The 13,989-nt window shown below is 41.7% G+C and overlaps 1 protein-coding gene across 5 annotated transcripts in view; it reads right to left on the reverse strand.

Annotated features, from left to right (window-relative positions):
- DNAH5 (dynein axonemal heavy chain 5) overlaps window positions 1-13,989 on the reverse strand; it is a 277,211-nt gene that overhangs the window by 21,558 nt on the left and 241,664 nt on the right. For all 5 annotated transcript variants that reach the window (XM_047730540.1, XM_047730538.1, XM_047730537.1 and 2 more), the window contains 5 exons: window positions 12,100-12,249; window positions 8,113-8,358; window positions 3,709-3,928; window positions 2,004-2,209; window positions 1,186-1,389 (listed from right to left, as the gene is read on the reverse strand). In XM_047730540.1, the coding sequence (XP_047586496.1) occupies window positions 1,186-1,389; window positions 2,004-2,209; window positions 3,709-3,928; window positions 8,113-8,358; window positions 12,100-12,249 (1,026 nt within the window). The remainder of the gene's footprint in view (window positions 1-1,185; window positions 1,390-2,003; window positions 2,210-3,708; window positions 3,929-8,112; window positions 8,359-12,099; window positions 12,250-13,989) is intronic.

Below are 13,989 nucleotides of genomic sequence, written 5' to 3' on the forward strand. Positions count from 1 at the left end.
TTTCCTGCAATCTCCTCCCTTATTTTATTCCTTTTTACATAATGTCTTCTCAAGTTCATTGTGAAATGAAGTATATGTAAATAAATGCATGTATGGGCATATCTAAATTTATATCTTCACAGGCACTTTTGTATTCAGTGCTAATGATTTAAAGACATCTATAGAGCAGTTAAGACAAATGTATTTGTTGATCTGAATTAATACAAGTGTAGAGGTGGTAATATACGATAAACTCATTACATTCATATATCACAGAAACTCTAAATGTACTGATAAATTGAGCCCTTTGGGGCCATTGGGTTTTAGTTTGTTCACTCTGAGATGAATCTCAGATAGAGGCAAAAGAGATTTCTTTTTGTTTTTTAAGATTTTATTTATTTATTTGACAGAGCAAGAGAGCGAGAGGACACAAGCAGAGACAACAGCAGAGGGACAGGGAGAAGTAGGTTCCCTGCTGAGCAGGGAGCCCCATGGGGGGCCAGGTCCCAGGACCCCAGGATCACTGAGACAAAGGCAGACACTTAAGTGACTGAGCCACCCAGGAGTCCCAAACTTTTCCTCAAATTTCCTGTCAAAATCTACCACATTCCCTCTTAGAGCAACACTTCCCAGACAGGGGCGATTTTGCCCCCCGGGGACATTTGGCATGTCTGGAGACATGGTTGGTTGTCACAACTGGATGGGGGATGCTGACATCTAGGGAGGAGAGGACAGGGTTGCTGCTAGCCCACCGATACAAGACAGCTCCCCACGGCCAAGAAGGTTCCTGAAGAGCCTCAGATTCTATCCAGTGGGCCAGGACTGAGAACCAGAGGTCTCAGGATGAGTCCAGAGGTGGCCTTCGCCCTGTTACTACAAGGAGCTGAGATCTCGAGAGTTCCCGGGGACTTACGTAGCTTCCCTAGTTCAAAATCCGTCCAGTCTGTCGTATCCCCAAAGAATATTCCTCACAAAGAATAAAAGAGAAGGAAGGGAGGGAATTCATACAAAACCCACACTCAATACACAAATACAAACATTGTAATCATTAGGTGATATAAACATATGAAGAAAGCACTTACAGTGAGAGTATGTATCACCATTAAAATTTATTTTAAAAGCAGTGTTTGCAGTGCAAATAAATATCAAAATGGTCACTAGGCTGTAGACATGCGCTCTATGCATATAATTCTGAAGCAGACAAACCTGGATATATTGAAGATAGTTATCCACTGTGTTGCATTTCGGAATATTATACCCTTGGTAAAAGCTGAAATCTGATCCAAACATATTTTCACTGAACCAGACCTTGGCAAATGTGTTCAGCAACCTCTTATCGTAGTCATCGGTGACTCTGCCCCCGTACTGAATCTCTCCTATCATGTAGCAGACAGTGGTCCAGGAGACGCCCTGTGGACATGGACAGAACCGTTGTGGAGAACTGATTACCAGTTCATCCTGGTTTTCCCCACCAAGCAACAGCTGTGTATTTGTGGTCACCAAAGTCATTCATTCATTCTTCATCAGTAATGTTAAAAGGGCAGGAAGAAAATAACATAGACAAACCTTGAGGATTACTCAAAGCTCCTGCACATGATTTGAAATCGACCCCTTTGGTGCATTCCTATGCTGTCATATTTTAATTTCAACTAAAAAAAAGCTAGTTTTGGAGAATACTGAGGCAGCTCCTTAAAAAACACATGCTTCAAAAGTGACCTAGACTTTCATTTTCATTTTTTAAGATTCTAAAAAACGAGTTTTCTCACCCCACCAATTCAACCCTTTTGCCTTGCATGCAATTTCAGATCAGCTTTGAGAAATACAAAGATAAACAAAACTGGTTCCTTTTTTTCATCTGAAATCCAGAGGCAAGTGTGACCCAGCTGGCATGACTTAAAGGTAGGACTATGCAAGCACAGAAGGCCATCACTGTCACAGGATCAGTCCCGAAGCTGGGCAGGTGTGTGAATAGGAGGCCCTGTGCCCACAGGCGCTGGCAGCACAGGGCGGCGCGCACATGGTACCTTTTTGACATCCATGTCATCTAGGTGGTTTTGGATGAACTGCACGGTGGCGTTAAAGTCAGCCTGATTAAATTCATAGGGGATGTTCCATCCCAGGGGACCGAACTTCCTCCTCTCCTGGACCGTGGAGTGCAGGAAAGCCACCGCATAGAGCATGGGTTTCCACTGGGCTGCGGTGCTCACATCCAGCAGGTCCTGGCTCACACCTGTCACGGCCGGTGGGGTGAAAACCTGTATCGTCACTCACACACCTTAACTTCTTATTACACTTATAAGTTATTATTTTTGTAAATTTCTGATAGTAAAATTCATTTATCTTGAATTATTTTTATCACATTCATATGACAATTATAATTTAACTTTGGGTGTCCAGTGGGTGTTTCTCGCTGAAAAATCTGCAAAGAGACTGGGCGAGGAGGTTGGGGGCTGGTTAACTTAACATGGGTCAAGTTCCTGCCAGTCTGACAAGATATTGTGGGGATAAACTAGAGGTAGAAGAAGGATGGCAGTAAAATGAATACTATTACTAAAATACTAGTATTTCAAATGCTATTATTAATATTATTTATTATTACTAGTAACCTAATAATATATCATTTAATATAATACTACTATTAGTATTGTAAATGCTACTACTAAAACTACTACTATTACTAATTATTTATTATTGCTATTATTATCATTATTATTTGGAATCTGTACTCATGTTGCAATGAACTTCAGTATATACTACTCACAATTTAAAATCAATTAAGACAGTGTACCTAGAAGCCCACCACACCTGAGTATACTCCCCAAATTATGCTAAGTGAAATAAGTCAATCAGAGAAAGGCAATTATCATATGGTTTCACTTATTAGTGGAACATAAGGAATAGCATAGAGGACATTAGGAGAAGGAAGGGAAAAATGAAGGGGGGTAACTGGAATGGAAGACAAACCATGAGAGACTGAGGACTCTGAGAAGCAAACTGAGGGTTTTAGAGGGGAGGGGGTTGGGTGGGATGTGTGAGCCTGGTGATGGGTATCAAGGAGGGCACGGATTTCATGGAGATTGGGTGTTATACATAAACAATTAATCATGGAACATGACATCAAAAACTAATGATGTACTGTATGGTGACTAACAAAACATAATAAAAATTATTATTATAATTATTATGTATTTATATTAAATATATATAACTGTATATTTTTTACTTAGAATTTTTTTACCACCCTTCCCCATAGATCCTTCCCCATCTATTTATCCCCACATTATCTCACAGCCTGACAAGCATTTGAGCCTTGTTAGCAACTCAATAAAAACTATAGATTGTTCAGATGGCCTCATGAAACGCAGGCAGGTTATAACTTGAATTCAGCCTCTGCTTTTGCAAGAGGCTATTGGCCAACTTTAGGTAGGGAGCATGAAGGACCATAAATGGCAAAATAATGTTAACATAGAAAGGTGGGTGTCTAGCTGGAGAAGAGCACAGGCCAAGGCAGAGCAATCCGGGGAATACGGGAAAAGTTCAAGGTGGATGACCATGAGCTCTGATGTCCTAAGGCCACCAGAACGTATTCCATGTGGGGCATGACAAGGTGTTGTCCTCTCCTCATCATGGTAAATAATAGTATAGTTCACTACAGCTCTATCCTGACTCATGGCTTTTGCAATTTCTTTCAGACAACAAATTTAAACACAAAAAGTCTCCTCGACTCACCACCATATGTTCTTTTCAAGCCTGCCCGGAGACCCTGTGGAGGCTCATTGGCAAATTTAATGGCCATCTGAAGGAGTGTAATGGGAAAGTTCTTATGAACTTCAGTGGTCATCCATAGGCGGAAAGCATCATGTACCATCTCGGTTTCTACAATTATGTCCATTAGCTCATCCATGAAATCGAGCCCCAGATGGCAGTTCTGGAGAAGTGCCCATCCTCCCTAAGTCAACAACAGTAAATGGAAATGAGACACTATTTCCTGTTGCACCCAGAGATTTAAGTTAATATATTCTTCAGAAAGTAGGTAATCAAAATTTAACAGAGAAGCACACTAACCACTAAATTAGTCCAGGTCAAATCTACAGATACAATGACATTGAGTTGAGGTTAAGTGTATCATTTTCTTGTTCCATGCATTTGTCCCACAGCATACTAGCACGCCAACTGATAATATATAGTAGGAGTCATGAAAATAACCAGAGTTGGTGTCAAAAGAGATAACATCACTGCCTTGTACAGATGGTTGAGTGAAATATCCATTTACCTAAGCTTCCTCCAATGTTCCATGAGAAGTACAAAGAAGGGACATTTTAAAGGCATTTTTAAGAACAAGGACAGTGAGGGTAAAGACAGTATTAGTAACATTTAAAACAGACTCAGGAAAGCTAAATCCTCAATTGGCATTCAAGGAAAGCTGAGAAATAACCTGATTTACGCCACATAACCCCAAACACACAAGAGCGGGTGGTGAGACGTTCCTGTGGAAGTGGGGGAGAAGATGGGCTCACATGAGAGACCGAAAGCCCAGCCCCCCAACATGTTCCTGCCTCCCTTAAAGAAAGAGGGAAAGCTGATTTTCTTTGGAAGGTACAATGGACAGGGCCGGACTGGAGGACATCAGCACATTGAGGGTCTAGGAACCTCACTGAAGACAGGTGAAAGAAAGGCTACCTACTCAATTTCGAGACCTATTCTATCCCTTCTCCCAGGGAGTTCCCAAAACTCTGGGCAGGATGCACACCATCTAGAAAGTGGGAGAATCTACATACTCTAAGAACAAGAGCCTTAGAAAATAAGACTTATCTTTTATATAACACATGTTATGAGCCCAAGAATGTTCCTTGTATAAAGCAATAGAGACCATATTTTAGATCATCTTGTAATAATTTACTCAATACCTAATCTATAGAATATTTCTGCTAGAATGATCTATGATATCCAGATCAGAATCTCGAGTTGTTTTCTTGACTCTGTAACTTTGGCTGGTTTAGATTTGACTAGTGCAGCCCGAGTTATTACTCTTTCTGAGAAACAAACCAAGCACCAAATTTAAAATCTTGGTATAAAACGGATCACTGTGAAATTTCACATATCCCCTTCTATTTTTTTTTTTAATTTTTTATTTTTTTTTCAGCATAACAGTATTCATTATTTTTGCACCACACCCAGTGCTCCATGCAATCCGTGCCCTCTACAATACCCACCACCTGGTGCCCCCAACCTCCCACCCCCCACCCCTTCAAAATTCTCAGATCGTTTTTCAGAGTCCATAGTCTCTCATGGTTCACCTCCCCTTCCAATTTCCCTCAACTCCCTTCTCCTCTCCATCTCCCCTTGTCCTCCATGCTATTTGTTATGCTCCACAAATAAGTGAAACCATATGATAATTGACTCTCTCTGCTTGACTTATTTCACTCAGCATAATCTCTTCCAGTCCTGTCCATGCTGCTACAAAACTTGGGTATTCATCCTCCCCTTCTATTTTCTTGAGGAGTATATAGCACTGCTGGATAAGTAAACTATTTTTTGTCCCTTGAAAAACTCAACTGGCACCATTCACAATTCAAAAAAAATTAGATATAAAACATAACAACCACAAAAAGGGTTGAGCCACTCTCTGTCTCCCAGCATGCTGGGGAATCTGAGGTGAGAAGTGGGCTGTTTCAACCCTCCCCTGGAATCTCTTATCCGTGGCTGTTTCTGTGGGGTTACCATATTCTGTATTAAATGTTTTATGTTAAGGAGATCATTCATTTTGCTAGTCTTGGGTAGTCAGTTCATTCTGTCATAGTGCCTCAAACCTTCCTTTTTTTCTTTTATTAAGATTTTATTTTTTAAGTACTCTCTAAATCCACCATGAGCCTCGAACCCATAACCCCAAGATCAAGTGTAGTGGGCTCTACTGACTGAGCCAGACAGGTGCCCTGCCTCCAATCTTTCCTACAAAACTTTAAAAAAACTAGTATCTCTGACAAGTTGTAAGCATGCTAATAATAAGGTTTTTTTTTCTTTTACTTGATTTACTAAACTACTAAACAGAAAACATGAATAAACTGAAGGCTAAAATTATTCCATTTATACTCAATTTAGTTGCCTGAAACTATAATTATTAAATATTTATTTTAAATTAGAGTTAAATAGGTGTCCTGTTATTGTTGGTATCTTTGTTCTAAGCACAGTAACATGCAGAGGGAGAAACAGAGGAAGTGACAAGGAGGGAGGGGTGAAAAAGGAGGAGGCCAAGAAGAAGGAGGGGAGAATGCGGAGGAGGCCAAAAGGAGGGAGAAGCCGGTATAGAAGTCCACTAAGCCTTCATGTCAGACCAGACCTGGCATTCTTTTTAAGATTTTATTTATTTATTTTATAGAGAGAGAGAGCATGAGGAGGAAGGACAGAGGGAGAAAGGGTAGAGAGAATTCAAGCAGACTCCACAGAGCCCAACATGGGGTTCAATCCCAGGACCCTGAGATCATGACCTGAGCCAAAATCTAGAGTTGGATGCTTAATCAACTGAGCCACCCAGGTGCCCCTTCCCGATCTGGCATTCTAAAGTATAGATGCATGTTTTCATCTCTGGATACACTTCAGTCCACCCCTGCCGCCCTCCCAACTGCACAGCAAGTGCTCAGACAAGGCACACACATGTGAGCCTCCTGACAACCTTCATGAAAACTGGGGGTGGGGCATATTGTACTTGGGGATAAAAGAGGTGCTAGGTAAATATGGAGGTTCTAGAACCCAATGGGCTCAGTTCTAGACCAGAGGAAAGAGACTAGAATGCAGCACAATAGTGAGGTTCTAGATTCAGTGGCCAGGACCTAGAACCCAGTGGTTTCGTGGTGGGCCTAGTGGTTGGAGGCTGAGAGTGGTGTGAAGACAGCTAGTCTGTCCTCAGTAGGGAGATTCCCTGGGGGGGCACAGGAGTTTTGAGATATGGCAGGGGAGAACTCAGACTCAGGGAAAGAGGAATAGGGTCTGATCTAAAAAAAAAAGGCCAGAAAGTCATCTAGATCAAGACTGCATGTTCTCCAGTAGGAATATGAAGCCAAGTCATTCTGCCCCACTTGCCTGGTTAAACTGTGGAGGAAGAGGGAAACAGGGGCAAGGGTTCCTCCAGACAGAGTTTGACACTCCAGAGAAGGCTAGACCAGAGTAAACACATGAGTGTCCTGTCCTAGAGATGGAATTCTAGAGAAGAAATGGAAGGCCTGGGGCGCCTGGGTGGCTCAGTGGGTTAGGCCGCTGCCTTCGGCTCAGGTCATGATCTCAGAATCCTGGGATCGAGCCCCACGTCGGGCTCTCTGCTCGGCGGGGAGCCTGCTTCCTCCTCTCTCTCTGCCTGCCTCTCTGCCTGCTTGTGATCTCTCTGTCAAATAAATAAATAAAATCTTAAAAAAAAAAAAAGAAAGAAAGAAATGGAAGGCCTTGTGCATTAAGTTAATTTAAGTCCCTGGAAGTGCCCCAGCTCTCGACTTGACTATCCTATTAGCAAGATTATCATGTAGTTTCCAGCACTTTATAACACCCCAGTGAGGCCTGAGCATGGCATGTTCTGCATGCTACAGAATCTGCAAGCCACAAAGGGTTCTAGGAGCCCCAGCCTGGAAGGCAATAAGCCAGGTTTCCTAAAATCTCTTTACCACCACAGGGTAACACAGATTCCTGGCCTCTGGGGTCTGGGCCAAGCCTAGGGGACTCCAGGGCACAGATATACATTCTGGAACTCAAGAAAGACATGCTATGGTGGGTTCTGGAGTGCTGGGGATTATAAGAGCAGACCTGGAAGCATGGCTGAGGTCCTGGAGTGTATGGCACAGGGGTTAAGGCTGTAGACCTCCCCCCCACACTGAGGGTTTGGGATCTAGAGTGGGGCTTAAAATTATGCAACTTGGTTGGGAAATAAGATGCTCTAGTTGGGTAAGTTTTCCATAAGTCAAGACTCAGCAGAAAAAATTGTATGTTTTTCCATGAAAATTTTTCCAATGGATATTAAACTTTCCCCTGCTTGGTGAACATCACAAAGCACATAAATTTAAACTCTTAATGATTCATAAGTTCTTTTCTGCATTGCTATTCTTTAACCTGTAATAACAACATAACCTAAAAGTAGACATTTGGCCTCACGTTTGCCATGGTCTGCTGTAAGAGCTTGCGTGCATGGACCTCCTGGCCTTGGCCCATAGACACATAACGGGTTTCTATTTTTAATCTCTTCCCCAAGGCAATGATGGAATCTGTGGGATCTGAGCCCATAGACAGGAGACAGATGAGTGGTGTCCGTGGATCAGATTCCTCCCACGTTTTTTCCAAGTCCAGGATAACTCCTTCTGCGTAGCGCTCTCCCATGGAGTCCATGATGTACTTGCGGGCCTGCCAAAAACAGTACAGGAGTCACCAAAACGGATCCTAACTCCTCCATGTGTTATGATGCAGGGTGGCTTCCAAAATTCATTTTGGTAGATTGTCTCAGTGATGTTCACAGTAACTCTGCCAGGGAAATAGGACAGAGACATTTTCCTTATTGTATCTCTACTCTAAAAATTCCAGAGAGGCTGTGTGTTCTTTGCCAACACACAATCACACAGTTCAAGAGGAGAACCCAAGTTGGCTGACCAGTTGTCTGGAACCTGTTTCTATATGCTGGCTACTTCTTGGTACATAAGAAATTTAAAATATTAGGAAACTGGGGGCGCCTGGGTGGCTCGGTGGGTTAAAGCCTCTGTCTTCGGCTCAGGTCATGATCCCAGGGTCCTGGGATCGAGCCCCGCATCGGGATTTCTGCTCAGTGGGGAGCCTGCTTCCTCCAATCTCTCTCTCTCTGCCTACTTGTGATTTCTGTCTGTCAAATAAATAAATAAAAATCTAAAAAAAAAAATTAGGAAACTGTATTATTCAGGATGCTTTAAGGGAAATGCATATGCATTCTAATAATCAAATAAGCAGCACAACACCTGGGATTTAATGGATACTTATCAATGGATGATTACTGAATAACTTCTAATTAAATAAAATATATTAGATATTTACTGAATAAGTTAGTTAATATTTTAAAGATTTAGTCCACAGTTATTCTCCTAATCATTCTTAGAATCCCTTTCCATTTTTGGTTCATCTCCTTTACCACTAATTTTGTTTTGACTGAAATACATGCTCACAATATCACAGACTTTGTCAACTATATTATCAACCATATAAAATATTTCAAGGAAAAACATAGCCCCTTTTCCAACAAAGTAAAATAATTAATCAATAAAATACTATTGTGAGTATGATCTTTAGTCTATGCTCTCCCTCTGGTAAAAACTGGATTCCCTCAAAGAAAAATTTCCTATTCTGTTTTCTTCTCCTACCCCATGGGAGTAAAACCCAAATTTCTCTACCCAATGAGATTCCCCAGAAGAATCTCTCCCACATAATAATCAGAGCCCAGCTACGGGTGCAACACGAACTTTAACCTTTCCAGGGACTGGGTAAGGTGAGCCTTGGTGAGGTGGGCCTTGGCAGGACCCCACTTCCATTTCTGGAGAAACACAAAACAGTTGTAGTCAGGGTTTTCCTTAAGTCAGAGAGACTTGAGAAAGACTTGGGCCAAAGTGAGAGTGGTGCTGGTTAAACTGTTTTCTTTGACTTAAAAACACCCGAAGTTCGATTTCAGTCAGTAATACAGGCTCTTCCCCCATTTTGAATATCCAGCTATGCACTGTGCATTCTCAAAGTAATTGTCACCTCCCAGGTCTCTGAGCTTTAAAATTGGGATGCTGTCCCCACTCATGTCTGCCCACTGCAGGTTAGAGTGGGAAGGTAGTAGCCACAATAAGAGATTCATCCAGATCTTTGGGTGATGAGCAGGATTTATCTAGATAAAGAGGACAGGCAGGAGAGCTAGTGTGGTGAGCATTCCACGCAGAGAGGACACACACAGAGAACTTGAAACAGAAAAGACCAAGTCACCGAGAAGGGCCAGAAGGACATCCAGTATAACTCATGTAAGAGTCAGCTGTGGGACATCCCGGCTTCTGCATACCTCATCGGCATGAATGGAAATAGAGTGCCACATTGTCACAACTTACTCTTCACATACCTGTGAAGAACATTTTTGTCTCAATATCTGATTTCAATGAAACAGACTCAATTGTTGAGTCTGGGTAAAAAATCAACAAGTAAACCTCTGCACCTGTTCTGACCCTCTTCATTGTTTTTTTGACACAAATGTTTATGAGACATGAGATAACCTCTGAGGGTGCTCTGTTTTTACAACCAGGCAGCTGAAATTCCCCTGACATGGGCAGTCATGCTCGGCCAAAATACTGAGAACAAGCCTGATGCTGCTTTTGGGGAATGGGAACTGTAGACCTTCAAATATGCTTCCCAAGAAGGTGTCTGGTTGAAAAGCACAAAAGGAATGTAATGTGAGCATAAGAATTTCAGAGGAGAGGGCATTTTTCCAGAGGGGCCTTGCAGGTCTTAAGACTTGGCTGTTTTAATGGCCTTGGGAAGGCACTGAAAGTCTTCAAAAAGCAAGGAATAGCATAATCATATTTCCATTCCTTCTAGAGTATACAGGATCAACTAGAGTGGACAAGAAGGGATAAGAGGAGACCCCACTTGGGAAACCACAGCTATAGTTGATCTATAAACAATAGAAGCTAGGATGGAGATGACAGAGTTACAAAGGAGCTTTGCAGACTTAAATTCAGTATTGAACCAAATAAAGTGTTACATAAGGAAAAAAGGAAGGAAGGAAGAGAGGAGAGAGAGAGAGAAAGAGGGCAGAGAGAGGAAAGGAGAGGAGAGGGAGAGGAAGGAAGAAAGGAAGGAAGGAAGGAAGGGAGGGAGGGAGAGAGGGAGGGAAGAAAGAGGAAAAAGAGAAAAAAAGAAAGAAAGAAAGAGGTAAGGGAGGGAAAGAGGGAAGGAGGAAGGAAATGAAAGAGAAAGGAAGGGAGGGAGGAAGGAAGGAAGGAAAGAAGGATGGAAGGAAGGAAAAGAAAGAGAGAGAGAGAGGAAGGACTGCTTGAAACTTCTACACTGTCCTTAAGGCAACAGTCTGACAATTCTTTTGGGCAGGATAAAAGTAATGAAGTTGAGAAGAAAAACTGAAGGAAGGGTGATCTCAGTTGCCCTGCGTTGCAAAACTCATTTTTCTTTTCTCAATAAATCATCAAATCTAGTTGTTTTCGTGATTCCTTGGTACCTACCTGGACTTGGAGTTGGTTATTCCCTGTTTTTAATGCTCCCTCTGGAGAGTGGAGGGGAGCACGTCCCACACTCTATTATAAACCCAGCCTATGTTACTCTATGGTTTGGGCTTGTTTGGGGAGGGCCCGAAGGAATCCACCTGAGCTGAATATTCAAGCTAAACTTTTCATTGTGAAGGCAGGACACAAAAGTCTTATTAGCAGTGACATTTCCATGACAGGAGGCCAGCAGATTAAAGGTCTTTGAGAAGATGGATCTTCTGGAGGCAGGATTCACATTTAAACTATATGTAAAATTCAAAGAGTTTTAAGCCAGTTCTTGCATCAAGGTTCCTGAGACTTTCTGGGGTTCTAACTGTAGATTTGGGAATACTGTGCCTCCCTCTTATCTACCTCTCCTCCCAGAATTCCACACCCTTCCTACTTTTTACTACTAACAAAATGGAGCATCCATATCATTTTTGAGTTAATATAAAAATGGTATGGAGGAGTAATACATTACCTTTACGTCATACCTATACACTGACCTTAAAAACATGGCTTTCTCATTCACTCTTGTACCATTTAGACCAAAGAAGATTATTACATCACTTAGCCCAAATGCACACCTCGCTACATTTGTTTACTTTTCCATTTGTCACATGGATATTGCCAGAAAATTCCATAGAAGCCTCCAATTCTGACTGGGATTAAAATATTCAATATTTCTTTAAATTTAAATGGAAATTATTAAATATATTTTATTATTAAAAATATTCTCCTAGGGGGCACCTGGCTGGCTCAGTTGGTGGTGCACGTGACTCTTGGTCTCAGAGTTGTAGTACGTTCGAGCGCCACAATGGGTGTAGAGATTATTTAAAAATAATAAAAACATCTTTTAAAAATATTCTTTTTTTTTCTAATACGAACTTTTTACCTGGGCAATGGTTCTGTCAGGACACCAGGATCTAATAAGGAGAAGACGTCTAAAGCAGTCAAGAGATTTATCATAGGCATTTGGAAGGAGCTCCTCCTCAGGGTTTTCCTTATCAAACCAAATTTTCCACATTTTCTCATTTCTTGATATCTGAAAATACCAGGGGATAAGAATTGCATCACAGCACAGAAAAACCTTTCAGTAATAGTTCACAGATATTTTTCATCAAATCTTCTGACTATTCCAGACACGTGTGAATGATATCCTTTGTTTTGCTTTTTTTTTTTTAATTTTATATTCCACTACCAAAAAGTGTGACAATCTAAAATCAAATGTGATTTTCTCTAAAGTCGGTCCACATTAATGCCAGCATACAGTAGCTTTTGAAGTAGGGAGGGTCTTGGGTTGTTTAATTTCTTCTCATACCTTTGTGCTAACAAATTTATGAGGAATAAAGAAATCAATGAAAACTCATTTTCATTATTTTAAGGAAATCTGATTTGCTCCATGAAATCCTTTCATGATCAGGAACCCATTCACTCATTATTCACGTATGTTTCCTCATTTCCCAGGGCCACTCCTGGCACAAAAGAAGACATTTAATATATGTTTATTATTGAGCCAAAAGCTTTTTGGTCAATACTCCATTAATCTAGAGTAATTTGAAATATACGACTTAATATCATATCAAATGAGTAATGACACACATGCTTCCTTTAGGCAATTGATAAACAGGAAGAGAACACAGTCCGTTATCCTTTGGAACTTAATATCAGGGACAGCATTCCACAGGCATTCATCTCTAAAACACAGAACAAACAAATAACGTCTGCAGATAAATATAATCCAATGTTCTCTGGTATATTCCCCTTGATTAAAGCCCCGGATATAGTTCTTGGAGGCCTAATCAAAGGGAAAAACATGCCAGATCCACACTAGAAAGTATTGTGTAAGAATAAAAAGTAAAAACCTCCCTCTGTCATGAAAGGCAACATGATGTGGAGGGACTTCAGGCATAAGACAATCTCCAGAAGACGGCAACCTCAGGAACAGATACCAGTCAGACAAAGGTCACTAGAAGTCATCTCATAGGGGAACACACTCGAGTGCATTAAAACCTCCCAAATGAAAGTTATTTTACACAAAAGAATGGGTTAAATTGTACGGCAGAAATAATGCAGATCACCAGGCTTAAAGCCAACACATACAGATAGAGCTGAACAGTAAGTTTCTGGTCAACTGAAACCGGGAAAGTCAGGAACCAACATTACCACGTTTTCTGGTCATAAAAAGCCTACAGCTTGTGGCTGCATAAAGCCACCTTGCTCTCAGTGTGACTTCTCTCTGCTCATCTGATTCTCAAGAATCTGTTCCCTAGTTTGTCCCAATTCAGCTCTCCAGACCCAACTTCTGTGATCCCAGCACGTAGACAATTCACCAGGAACTGGCTGGTTATGACAGGATAATGACTTGTAAAAGGGGCCAAGGACTGGCAGCAGATTTATGCCCAGACACCTGGCTAAGGCCATATCATGGGAGCACAAGAGAGGAGGAAGAAGAGAAGACCAAGAGGCGAGAAAATCATCTCCAGCAGTTAGAGGTAGACTGTTCATGTTTCTTTTCGTTAATCTCCAGGAAGATGGCAAAACCCCTTAAACATGTCGAGTGATTTCATTAAATCTCAGTGTTCCCACTGATGGCTCTCCGGTCGGTGATACAGACATAGGGCACTGGACGGCACCATTTCGACGTGGTGGAGTTTGCTTCATCAGAGTGCGAGTGGGTAGGAGGAAGGTCAGGCACCAGGGCAAGAGGGACAACATTAAACAACTTCTCTCTTCCACAAGTACCACAGCTAGTGATGAACCAGGGAGCTGCTCCCTGCGACAC

The sequence above is a fragment of the Lutra lutra genome, chromosome 5 (genome assembly GCF_902655055.1).
Source record: "Lutra lutra chromosome 5, mLutLut1.2, whole genome shotgun sequence".
Lineage (NCBI taxonomy): Eukaryota > Metazoa > Chordata > Mammalia > Carnivora > Mustelidae > Lutra > Lutra lutra.